We start from the raw sequence: 13,066 nt of genomic DNA, 5'->3' as shown, positions 1-13,066 counted from the left end.
GGGAGTCTCCCTGAGCTCTGCTCAGTTTTTTCTACTACTTCTGATTTCAAGTGAATTCTGCTATGTCTTCAAGTAAGATGTCTTTATTTAGACCTTGTTCTTCTTGTGAGAATTTTCTGCTCTACTCTGAAGATCCCCACAAGAAGTGTATCTACTGTCTTTATACGGACCATGAGGTAGGCAAATGTAAGATCTGTAGGACCTTCTCCACTAAGACCCTTAAAGATAGGGAAGGTCGTCTCCTCCTCTGGTTACAAAGGTTAAAAGACAAAGATTCAGCTCTTTCTGACACAGAAAGCCTGGTGTCAGGAACTTATAAAGCCGCCTCAAAACGTAGCAGTGTGCAGGAATTGCCTTCTCCTTTTTTAAAGAAAAAGAAACTGTCACTCAAAGAAGTTCCTGCGGTGTCTTCACCTCCTCCTGCTACGCCTACGAGATCTGACTCTCAGGCGTCTACGGCTTCTTACCATCATGTTTCTGCCAAAAAACATGTGAAATCGTCGACGATCATTCCGATGACAATCTGCCGTCTCCGGCTCGACGACGACTTCTGTTTCTGGCACGTCGACGACGACTGCGTTGACGTCATCCATGTCGACAAAGGTCTGCCTCAACTTTAAAACGGTCTCGTCGACGAAAGTTGTTTAGAGTGCCTCCTCGTCGTCCACTCCGTCGACGGGTGCTCCGCCGACGGCAGCTTCATCGTCGACGACTTCGCCGGCTCCGTCGACGGTGGCCCCGTTGACGACAACTCAGTCTGCTCCGTCGACACCTATGCCTGTTGTCAGTGTCTACTTCGGCGACTTCGTCGACGACGATTTCATCCTCCTTTGCTTCATTGCCACTGGTGGCGCTTCCTTCATCAGGGTCTGGTTCTTCCATCGTTGACCCTTTACACCAGCGTCGACAGGTGCCTGTGGACCAGATCTCCATTACAAGTAACACGCAGCCTCCATCACCCTTGTTTGCCACAGGTTCTGAACAGGACTCTGTTTCTGAGGAGGATGTAGATGATCATTTTCGAGCGGCACGAAGCCTGTCTGAATTGGTTATTAAATGCCAGGACTATGGGGATGACCATGAGCATCCGTATTTTCAGGAAGACCGTTCTATTCAAGTTCCTACAGCGACACTGCCTCTGTCTCTCATCTCCAATCTCCAGCACATGTTGGAAGATTACAGCAGGCGTTTCCCGCCATCTCACCAGGGTTCACCGGTGCCATCTGCACCTGCGCCTGCCACGGCTCCTGCTCCGCTGCCACAACCAGCAGCGCCATCTCCTCAAGTTAAAACTTCTGTTCAGATACACACTACAGTGTATGCTGATGAGGAGGATGATGTCCGCCCAGAGCGAGAGTAGGGTGAGGTTCAAGATGATGACGATGGTAATATGGCCGAGTGGGACGATTACCAGATAGAGACCCGTCCACGCCTCCCTTGACCCCAGGGATTCCCCTCCTGTGGACATTGCAAGCTTCCACCAGCTTATGGATAGAGCGGCTCAACGCTTTAAGCTGCCTAGGGTCCAAAGAGATGAAGACCGTTTTCTATACGATTTAAAACTCAACCGTTTAAGCAGGTCCATACGGTCCCCATCATAGATTTCATCTGGAATGAGGGGGTAAAATTGATACAAACGCCGAATTCCAACCCGGCGCGACTGCCTCGCTTAGAGAAAAAGTACAAGGCGCCACATGGTTCACCAGCATGCCTGATTGCGCAGCCTAAACCTGATTCTGTGGTCACCCAGGCTGCTCAGCGCCGCTCCAGGAACCCAACTTCTCACATTACGGCTCCTCCTGATCTGGAAAGTCGTCGCCTTGACGCCATTGGGCGAAAAGTTTTCTACAATGGCCTCTACTACAGTGAGAGCGGCAAATTCCTTAGCCATATTGGGACGCTACAACCGTCAGATGTGGTCTGACATGTCTGCCTTTGTGGCCCTCATCCCGGAGCTTTAAAGATTCTTCAAGAGGGCGAGAGAGCGTCGGAGGAAATCATTGACTGCTCTGTAGACATCGCTTGCACTGGCTTCCGTCAGCTCGCAGGGGCAGCTGTTTTGCGTCGTCAGGGTTGGCTCCGTTCTACCTCTTTTCGCCAGGAGGTTCAGGCGAAAATCCTGGATATGCCGTATGATGGCGAGTCACTCTTTGGTGCGCACGTCGACGAGGCACTGCAAACAATAAAAAAGGACACGGACACTGCTTGTTCCTTAGGTGCGCGCGGATGCGGCACCTCCTCTAATTTTCATGGTGGATCCACTAAATACCGCTCCTACAATCAAGGAAATCAGCAATATTCCTCACAGCCACAACAGACCTCCCGTCAGCAATCTTCCAAATCCTATCGAAGGAAGTCTTCCTATAGAGGTTCCGCTTCCAAAAGACAATGATTTGCTTTCCCCGCACAAAGTAGGAGGTCGAATCTCCCTGTTCTCTTCCCAGTGGTCCTTAATCACCTCGGACCGTTGGCTACTGGACATTGTAGCAAAGGGCCATGCTCTGGAGTTCGTCAAAATTCCTCCTCACACTCCTCCATCTGGCCCACCTCCAGCCCACTTAAAAGAACTTTTCAAACAAATTTGTATTATGATCCAAAAAGGTGCCATCGAAGTGGTTCCCAAGTCTCAAAAGGGATGGGATTCTATTCCCGTTTTTTCCTTATCCTCAAGAAGACAGGAGATTGGCATCCGATCCTGGATTTACGAGCACTGAACAAGTATCTCAAGTGCCAATCCTTCCGCATGCTAACGCTCGTGGAGATCTTGCGTCTTCTCTCCAAGGACGGCTTCATGACCACCATCGACCTCCAGGACGCCTATTTTCATGTGCCAATTCTTCCACGGCATCAGAAGTATTTGCGCTTCCGGGTGGGACGGAGAGACTTTCGGTTCAGGGTGTTGCCTTTCGGCCTACGCTCCGCCCCTCGTGTCTTCACAAAAGTTTTGGCTCCAGTGGTGGCTTACCTGCGTCTGCAGGACGTCCAAATGTTTCCATACCTAGACGATTGCCTCATCCAATCGCAATCTCGCAGCCAGCTGTCTCGGGATACTCAACTCTGTCAGGACGTATTTCGCTCCCTCGGTCTTTCCATCAATGCCGAGAAGTCGAAGGTTGACCCAGCTCCCTGCAGAAACTTTCTAGGCACCACTCTGGATACGTCACAAGCCAAAGCATTCTTGTCTCCCGAGCGTCAGCTGAAGAATCTCCGCCTGGTGGCTCTTATTTGTTCAAAACAGTCCGTTTCAGTCCGGATCTTGAAGTCATTTCTGGGGATGGCGTCATCATGCATCTCTCTGATCCTAAATTGCAGGCTAAAGACTCGTCCTGTCCAAGAGGAATTGGACAGACAGTAGTGTCAGGTCACCGGCACTTTCAACGACCTGATCAGTGTAACCGCTCGCATGAATGCGGCTCTCAAGTGGTGGGCGGTACCGTCCAACATTGCAGCAGGGACTTCTTTCCTCACCTCCGCTCCAGAACTCTGGAATTCTGACCACGGACGCCTCCTTGGACTGATGGGGCGCGCACCTTCAAGGGCAATCTATAAAGGGCAAGTGGACGCTTTCTCAGCGCTCTTGGCACATCAACAGGCTGGAATTGATGACCATCTTTCTGGCACTCAAATCATTCCATCGTCTGATCCAGGGAGAATCTGTGCTTATCCAAACAGACAATACAACCAGCATGCACTATGTCAACAAGCAGGGCGGAACCAAATCTCCTCTCCTGTCTCGACTGGCTCAGACGATCTGGGATTGGGCACTCCGTCACCAAATTACCCTGACCGCAGTTCACCTACCAGGCATCTCCAACATCCTAGCGGATTCCCTCAGCAGGTCGCTGATGTAACTCCCACGAGTGGGAGTTACATCAGCCAACGCTCGACTCAGTCTTTCGACTGTGGGGTCGTCCGTCCTTGGATCTCTTTGCAACCCCGGAGAACCGGAAATGCCCATCTTACGCAAGTTGGCATCCCCACTGCGGATCGTGTGGGAATGCCCTTTTGATGAACTGGTGCGATCTATTCGCCTACGCCTTTCCTCCGATTCCGCTGGTGCCTCGCGTGTTGTGGAAATTGCGGAGACAGCCTTGCCACATTCTCCTGATCGCTCCCAGATGGCCTCGACAAGCATGGTTCTCGGAGCTGCTTCTCCTCTAACAGTGCGAGCCCATCCTCCATCCTCGAGCGGATCTCCTCACGATGGACAAGGGTCAGATTTGTCATCCGAACCCCTCCTCTCTGAAATTTTCGGCCTGGAACCTGAGCACCTTGAATTTGCCCATTTGAATATTTCGCCAGAACGCAGGGACGTTCTTGCTCATGCGAGAGCTCCGTCTACAGTTAAGACTTAAAAGCTAAAGTGGAAGAGATTCTGTCACTGGTGCGCAGCTAACAATGTCCATCCCGTTCATTCCACTCCGGCTCAGCTGCTGCCGTTCTTTTTACAACTGGCTCAGTCAGGACTTTCCCATTCCACTATGAGAGTTTTCTTGGCGGCAATTTCTCGTTTCCGTCAAGATGGCTCCTCCTCGCTCTGCTCTTCCAGAGTCATTTGCCAATTTTTCAAAGGCCTATTCAGGAAGTTCCTGCCCCTTCGGCGTCCTCCTCCTACCTGGCATCTCAATGTTGTATTGGCACAATTAATGAAGGCACCATTCGAACCTATCCACAAAGCAGATTTCAAGTTTCTGACCTGGAAGGTGGCCCTTCTCCTTGCTCTAACCTCCTCACGACGAGTGTGATATTCACGCTTTCACCATTATGCCTCCTTTCCTCCAATTCAAATCGGACTGTGTAGTGCTTCGCACCAACCCAGCGTTTATGCCTAAGGTGCCCACTGATTTTCACATTCTTAAAAACTTCATTTGCCAATCCTCAATCTCCAGCAGAGCAACGCCTACATTCCCTGGACATTAAAATATGCTTTAAATTTTACATCAACAAGACGGCGCCCTTTCGCAGGTCCGATCAACTGTTCATTGCCTATGGATGCATGCGCAAAGAACGTCCTGTTACCAAGCCAACTATTGCACATTGGATTTCTTCCACAATTGTCTTCTGCCATCAGAAAGCCGGCAGGCCTCTTCAGTCTTAAGTGAGGGCTCATTCCACCAGGGCGATGTCATCCTCTACTGCCCTCTTTGCTGATGTACCACTCCATCAAACTTGCCGAGCAGCCACATGGTCCAGCAGGCACACTTTCACGAAACACTACTGCCTGGAGGCCATCAACGAAGCTGATACGGCGGTGGGACAGGCAGTGCTTCGCAATCTTTTTAACTAAGGTGAGCCTCTGTCTTCCCTCCGCCTTTATGGTTTTATATGGCTGTTGTAATTACTTGCATTACTTAATTATGTCCCTTTGAGTTTGATACATGCTTATGCATGGCTGGTTCGAGCCTCACACCGGCTACTACTGCTCACTATTCTATTCAAGCATGTGAATCTATGCAAGACACCCTAATACTGGAGAAGAACAATTGTTACTTACCTGTAAACAAGTGGTTCTTCAGTATTGGTGTCTTTCATAGATTCACATGTGACCCACCCACCTCCCCACAGATGCTCGCTTCTCCTCCTAGTCTCTTTTGTCACTCCTGTGCTACGAAAATCTGAGGGACTAAGCTCTTAGGAGAAGGTTCTGGAGGGGTGCTTGCGCCTGATTGGCTGTAGTTTGGACTAACATAATGACAAGGATATGTTACACGTGTTTTTTCTCTTGCCATGTATTCCTATGTAGGAATTATGACTTGGTATTTACAACTATTACTAGTGTGTATTTATGTGTTATGTTATTACTATTTTATTGCTATTTTATTTTCCGTGGGACTCACACTTCGACGACTGGGAATATTCAAGCATGTGAATCTATGAAAGACACCAATACTGGAGAACCACCTGTTTACAGGTAAGTAACAACTGTTCTTCACATTCGCCCAGGCTGGCAGGGGGTTGTGGTCGATGGTGTGCGGGGTGTCTGGAGTGTCGATGTCTGTTGGGGCGTTGAAGCTGTCGTGGATGTCCGCAATCTTGCGGTGGAGGGCGGTGGTGAGGGAGTCGCATAGGGCTTGCGACGGCGGGATGTCGTTGGTGTTGGAGCTGGGGTTGGAGAGTTCCTTTCCTTTACGATGTTGAAGAGCTCCTTGCTGTTGTGTGCGTTGTTGTCGAGACGATCTTTGAAGGAGGTACTCTTGGCAGACCTGATGAGGTGATGGTGTTTGCGGATGGCACTCACACGCGGGGCTAATTCACCTGCTGTGCGAGCATTCTAAAGAAACGGGTGTGGTCATGACGAGCTCAGCTCGTCATGAGCACACGACCACCGTGTCTCATGACGAGCTGAGCTCGTCACGAGCACAGGGGCGCTGTGCGCGCTGCCCCTCTCCCCAGCACAGCGAAGGAATTAGCCACGCAGGCAAGGGTTTAAAGGACTTTGCCTTGAAAAAGCCCTTGGCCTGCTGGCCACTGGGCAAAACACGTGTCGGCTGTTTCTCTGTGCATTGTTCACCATGACAAGGTGTAATGAAAATAAATAAAGACACTAAAAAATAAGGATAACACCTTTTCAATTATTTCAACATTAAGGGGTACAAACCTCCACCAACTGCCTGAACTTACCCTTCCTATAATGGCTCTTGGGTGTAGCCATTTGTGAGGCACGTACCCTCATCATATTGGGACATTTCAAAGATAGCGTGAATCCCAGTTTTATCAAGACCCTTACAGACGATGACTGGGCCGAGGCTTTGGCTAGCATTCGGTATGCAGCCATGTCTACCAGATACAGACTGATCCAGTTTAAATACCTACATAGGGTGTATTACACTCGCTCTAGGCTTTGGAAAATGGGAACAATCCAATCCCCGGTCTGTCTCCGCTGCCACGCGGATAATGGTTCGTTATTACACACAGTGTGGGGTTGCGTGGCAATTCAGCCGTTCTTGTCCGGTGTGTCTTCTTGCCTAGGTCGTGTCCTGGCGTGGGCTATCCCGTTGGACCCCAGACTGGCGCTTTTACACAACACAGAGGACATTGGGGGGAATCGCTACAAGAGACTGCTTTTATTTTTAAGCCTCACCTCACCTTAGCTGTGCGTGATATAACACAACATTGGAAGGACCCGTCCCCAACCAGCGTCACTAACTGGAAAAAGGCACTGGGTAGATGCATGTCTGCAGAGATTGTAGTGTTTCAGGCTAAGGGATGCCGCAGATGCACGGAAAGATCTGGTCTTGGTGGGCCGCCTATAGAGGTATAGATTTGCCCCCAATGCTGCAGTCTGCCACTTGTGATCCTATTGAACAATTAGTGGTGAATAATATACCGGTTTAGTGTATCGAGGCTAATGAAACGTGGCTGGGAACTTCCTTGGCATTTACATGTAATGTTTCTGAAGTAGGTATGGTGCGCTTTAGGAGGTGGGGTTTCATGTTTCCTTGGTCTGATGTTCTGCAGGCTATTGGGGGTTTGTATAATGTATTCAGAGATACCATTTTATGAGTTTCCACTGTATCTTTCTTGTTGGGCTTCGCCCATCTGCTATGCGGAAAATATAATAAAATCTGTTAAAAATATATATATCTGGTATGGATCCGGCCCTCCAGGACTGACTTTGAAGAACCCTGGTCTAACACATTAGACAGCTTGGGTCATTCTGCCACGTCGTTGGTGTACCTTGTCCCCTCACCTTTCAGGACACTTTTTTGTTATGTATGCCACATAAACCCTTAGTTGCACTACCTCGACCTTCCTGTATCTTTGTTCGCCTATGGCTATTATTCTCTTGCTTTTACTTCCTCAATTTATGTGCTTGCTGGTGGTCTGTGTCAACCCCCTCCCCGAGACCTTTGCTTGGCAGAACTGTCCCTCCAGGATCCCTGCATCATTCCCCTGCATGTCACTATTTTATTTGGGTATTTGTTTTGTTGAACTAATCTTCAAGACAACAGTTGGGCTTTTTGTTCGATAAACTGCTCAACTAGCTTGGCAAAGCATACCTATGAGGTTTCTGTTTCATACACGTGTCCCCAAAGGCTGCAAAATCTTTCAGTATACCTATTTTACTTTCGTTGTACATATTGATTTAAATAAAAATGGATAAAGTGTCGGTACTGTTGATTCCGGTTGCTTTTTATGTGTTGGTTAAACTGCAGATAGTTTTGTCAGTACGGTGCATAATGGAGATGATTTTGCTCTTAGTTGGGTGAAGTGGCGACGTTTCCTTTTTTAAATCTTTTCTGAAAACCTAGGGTTATCTCGATGAGGTGATTTTTTTGTTTTGTTTGTTTTTGTTTGTTTTTAAAACTTGTGCTAACTTTGAGATGAGCTCTAGGTTTTATTTTTATTGTGATGTGTTTAACTGTACAACAATTCAGCTATGAGAGGTTTTACTTGCATAATTTTTATTGACTTTTCAAATGATACAAAGCAACATGTCTGGTTCTGGCTTAACATCCTCCATAAGTGAAGAAACCTTATTATTTGTTTGAATCATATGATCAGCTTTGTTAATGTGCTGTGATTGGGGATGCTGTGCTCATATCTAGAAAGTACATATGTTGACTGATGGGGAGGATTGCTGGCACTGTTTGTGAGTGGGGGAGGGAGGGAGTTATTCGGGGAGGGAGGGTGTTCGTTTGTGCTTAGTCGGCACCAAGCTTTCTTAGTTAGTGCTATTAAGCAAGCCAACTGCAAGAAAAGATGCTTGTTGACACCGCACTGTGTAGGACCGGGGATATTCTTGGTTTTTGACCTGCTTTTTGTTTTTTCTGCCACAGTTGAAAAAAATGATGGCACCAAGTGAGACTGCAGAGCAGGATGATGGAATTGGGGACTACGATTACAATAATCCCAATGACACTTCCAACTTCTGTCCTGGATTACAGGTGAGATGGTTAAGGGGCCATCAATAAGGTGTTGATGAGTTAAAAGCTTGAGTCTGAGAGACAGTTGGAAAGTTGTTTATCCTGCTCATTTTATGCTGTCTTCCTTTCTTTAGGCTGCAGACAGTGATGATGATGATGATGGCCCAGGCGACTTCATGGGCCCCGATGGAATGTTTGAGTTCACTGCCAACCCCATGGGTGATCTGGATCCTGAGCAGGGTGCACATGCTGACAGATTAGTAATCACCACATATGGCGAGGACAACCTTGTGGCTGAGCCTCAAAAGGTAAATATCTCTAATCAATAATATGATCACACTGCAAATGACGCACGCTCGCAGAGGTGAGACGCCAATAGTCATTAGTTAGAAAGGGCAATCTCATGGTAGGATGGCGACGAGGGCTGCAGAGATTGGTAGGTTGTATTAGATGCGGACAAATGCTATTTGCATGGCAGTGATTGAGAGGAGTCCAATTCTGCTACTGCCACACTAAATTTATGTTGATATTTTGCTGAGCCAGTCATGTCTCTTTAAGGTCATTTCAGAGTGTTTGTCGGTCAGAAAAATTTAAGAATGAAGGTTTAGGATCTCTGAATAACCATGATGATTTGATCATGCAATGTGTCCGTACTTCTATTTTTAGCAGTCTGGAGAGAGAGAGTGATGGAGTGTTTTCCAATAAGAGGAGTAGTGTACTCAAATTGGGAAAGAAAGATACTTTTTAATGACTGAAAAAAGCCGTTGGGTGTTACTCTTCAGTCTTCCTCCTGTACTTCTCTATAGTGATCAGGTCACTCTTGAAGTACTTTAAATCTGCTTTTCCTTAAACCATGCTGCTACTCTGAGTGAATAGAAAATTATTGGTGGAAATACCTGTAGACGTATTAGCCATTGGGAGCCTTCAACAAGAGTGATCTTAAGCTTGGGAGTTCTGTTCCTGAATCTGGGTGTCTTCCGGGGTCATGAGATTCAGTGGAAACATGGATTCCTAGGCAGAAGAACAAAGCTATAGATTAAGCAGGAGTGGGTGGCCATTCAAATGCATGGCAATATAAGTGTTAAAACGGTGATTTCAGGTGAGCGATGTGTAGATACATGTGGGTTGGGCTGCAATAGTAGCCTGTGCTGCTGGTCATTGGCAGGGCTCAATATTATCCAGTGCTGAAATGTCATACTTTGGCAGGTCAGTGTAGTGGTCCATTGGCAATACTTCTTGAGGCAGAGGCTTGCATGATCACCGTGTTCATTGCTGTCTTGCTGACTGAAAGTTGCTTTTCTGTTCTCTGTTCCAGGTGAACAAGATCGAGCTGCATTATGCAAAGACAGCCAAGAAAATGGACATGAAACGTTTGAAACATGTCATGTGGAATCTGTTGACAAGTGCACAGGAGAAGCAACTGGAGATTGAAGTGAGTGGTGCCATCAGTGACTGGAAAGAAGGATACATTCTAGAAGAAGAACGCACAGAACCGTGGCTGAGGGAGGCAATCATACTCAGCCTATTTAAAGTAGTCTCAGTTGCTGAGGAAAGAACAAGATAAGGAGGGTGAGGGGGAATGGGCAACGTCTGGTTTGCATAGTGTGAAGCATTTAAAACCATGGGTTAGAGGTCAAGAACTGATAGCCATGGCTGGGATGATCAATGGTCTTAGAAGGAGGTGGTTCCATGATGCTGCTGAGGTTAGATCACCTAGTACATGGATTCAGGAAAACAAAAGGGCCTGGCATGCACTGTTTTTAGTTAATCTCTGTGTTAACAAAGGACCTATTAAGGTAAAATGAAACATCACATTATCAAACGCCTATACGTTATTAAGACACCTTTTACAAATTCAATTAGCAGTACATGACAGAGAGAGACCAACCGCATTCTTCATATTTCAGCTAACAATTTAGCATGTGAGCTGAAAAAGTGCACAATCACCAGTGAGTGAAAGAAGTGCTAAGTAGTTCAAGCAAAGAATTCTCAGGCAAATGGCCTTCAAGATAGAATTTTGGAGGTTGACACAGACCTGAATGGGTCTAGAAGGGATTCGGATGCTCTTTTGGAAGAAGACTTTGTTCTTTCTGACCAGTCCAGTGTTTTGAAAGTTGTGAATACGGTTTTGCTGCATGAATATTTTCTAGATTCACATGCTGTGCATTATTCCGCTATATGGTGGTTGGGTCCAATACGGTCTTGTAGTAGTCTCTTTTCTATTTCTTTTTTTTTGTTGTTGTTCGATGTTGACTGTTTCCACCATTTGGTGCTTAGTTCAGCCTCCTCTTACCGTCAGACGCTCCTCCCTGGAACCTCAGCATGTAGTGCCATCTTCAGATTCTTTTTTTCTCCTGTTTGGTCTGGAAGCTTTCCAAGCGTCGAAAGAAATAAGGTGATAGGTCATCGAGGGAAATTCGGGGATTAAGGGGAAAGAAACACCACTAGACAGAGTATTGTTGTGAAATCAACATTTTTCCCCAAAACAACTCTGACATAGGTGGGATATGTGGACAGCCTTCGGGAGAATGCAGGGATAGGGCGGCCCTTTGTTCTGAAGGAGATGTTAAACTCACCTTTCTGATTCCGTCTTGAGTGCCATCACAAGTTTGCCAAGAGAGACAACCATCAGGTGTGTAATATCTGCCTCCTGAAAGGCCACAAAACCGAGGGCTGCGAGGCTTTGGCAGATTTCAAGCCCAACGCACAGAGCTAAGGAGAAACAGAGGCAGGCACATTACGCCATTAAGGGGCAGAAAGACACTCCATCTTGGGCTATCGAGATAGAAAGACAGCCATGCCAAAAGGAACTTTCGCAAATGAGCGAGGAGGAGAGATCAACCATCTAGTGAGGCAGCTCCAACAAACAAGTAACATGCACATCAAGGACCCACACGCAGCACCGGTTAGGGGAAGTAGAAGAGCCTTTTTCAAGGAGTGATGGGAGGTCACGTCAGACAGGTGGATACTCAACATCAACAAACATGACTATTGCATAGAACTAATAAAACACCCACCAAAATGGGGACCAAAGAAACAACCCATACAAAGATGGAAAAGTAATTCCTCTGCCGAGAAGTGAGAAGAACTCCCATTGCTTTGAGAGACGAATTACATGGCAACCATAGACTTCAAAGACGCAAGGACATACTGATGAATCCCAGACGCGACATTTCTACGCTTATGACAGATAGCACACAATACCAGTTAAAAGTGCCATCTTGAGGGGGCGTGGCCAAGATGGCGGAGTAGGAGGACGTGTGTTCCGGAGCTCCAGTTCCCCTCCTAGGCCCCAAGCCCTAATTTACGCGGATTCCCCCCCGGAGCCGCTGAGTAGAGCTGAGCCGGCGGGGGTACCAGTATCCTGTCAATAAACACCGGCTGAGCCCCGCAGTACACGCTCTTACTGGGATCGGAACCCGAGTGCCTAGTCGGGTCCGATCGGAGCCGACGCAGCTCCCCGGTTCGGAAGAAGCGGCTGTCAGCGGAGCGGCAGGAGAGCGGTGGACCGGCCGACGGAGCCGAGAGGTGCCGGTCGGTAGCGTTGCACTGAGCTGCAAGCGGCAGGGACCCGGCGCCGAGTGGTTCTCACCCCTCCCCCGGAGGCACAAGATGGCAGCGGGCTGAAGCCGGAGCCCGCACCCGGCAGTGAGGATAGTGCACGGTCTGGGCGGCGGAGGAGCGACTCGGAGCAACCGTCCCCTGCTTTCAGGTCAGAGGCACAGGCGGTGGGACGGACGGAGATCCGGAGGCAGCAGCTCCGTTTGCCGACGCCCTAGGACTGCCTCACTCTGGGACGCCGGCTAGGTCGGCGTTGGAGTCACGCAAGTGCCCGGCTGAGGGGCCTTCTCCGGGCCCAGAGGGCGTCTGAGGACTGGGAACCGAGACACCGCGAGCCATACGCGCTGGAGCTGGAAATCCCTCGGTGCCTGACCGACCAATAACGCTCACTGCCTCCGGCACCCGATACATTTGACCAGCCTCGTCGCAGGGACCCTGGCAGACCACAGCAGTGCACGGGGCGAGTCGGAGTCAGCGGAGGAGCAGAGGGAAGGCCTCCGGCGCAGCCCACGCTGCCACAGGCTCACCGGGACAGTCGGTAAGGAGGTTGCATTGCCCCGTTCTGCTACCCTCATTCTAGCTTCACTGCGGACCACACCTGGAGCCAGGCGGAACAGGGGGACGGCTGGGGATCCCCA

At 48.6% G+C, this 13,066-nt stretch overlaps 1 protein-coding gene across 1 annotated transcript in view; it reads left to right on the top strand.

Annotated features, from left to right (window-relative positions):
- The window catches only part of NCAPH (non-SMC condensin I complex subunit H), a 394,040-nt gene that overhangs the window by 308,089 nt on the left and 72,885 nt on the right, over positions 1 to 13,066 (top strand). The window contains exons 13-15 of the mRNA XM_078666999.1: positions 8,781 to 8,888; positions 9,002 to 9,175; positions 10,183 to 10,299. Of these exons, the coding sequence (XP_078523125.1) occupies positions 8,781 to 8,888; positions 9,002 to 9,175; positions 10,183 to 10,299 (399 nt within the window). The remainder of the gene's footprint in view (positions 1 to 8,780; positions 8,889 to 9,001; positions 9,176 to 10,182; positions 10,300 to 13,066) is intronic.

The sequence above is a fragment of the Lissotriton helveticus genome, chromosome 11, assembly GCF_964261635.1.
Source record: "Lissotriton helveticus chromosome 11, aLisHel1.1, whole genome shotgun sequence".
In the NCBI taxonomy this organism is placed as follows: Eukaryota; Metazoa; Chordata; class Amphibia; order Caudata; family Salamandridae; genus Lissotriton; species Lissotriton helveticus.
The sequence above is the reverse complement of the archived record's forward strand: the minus strand, read 5'-3'. Positions and strand labels throughout refer to the sequence as shown.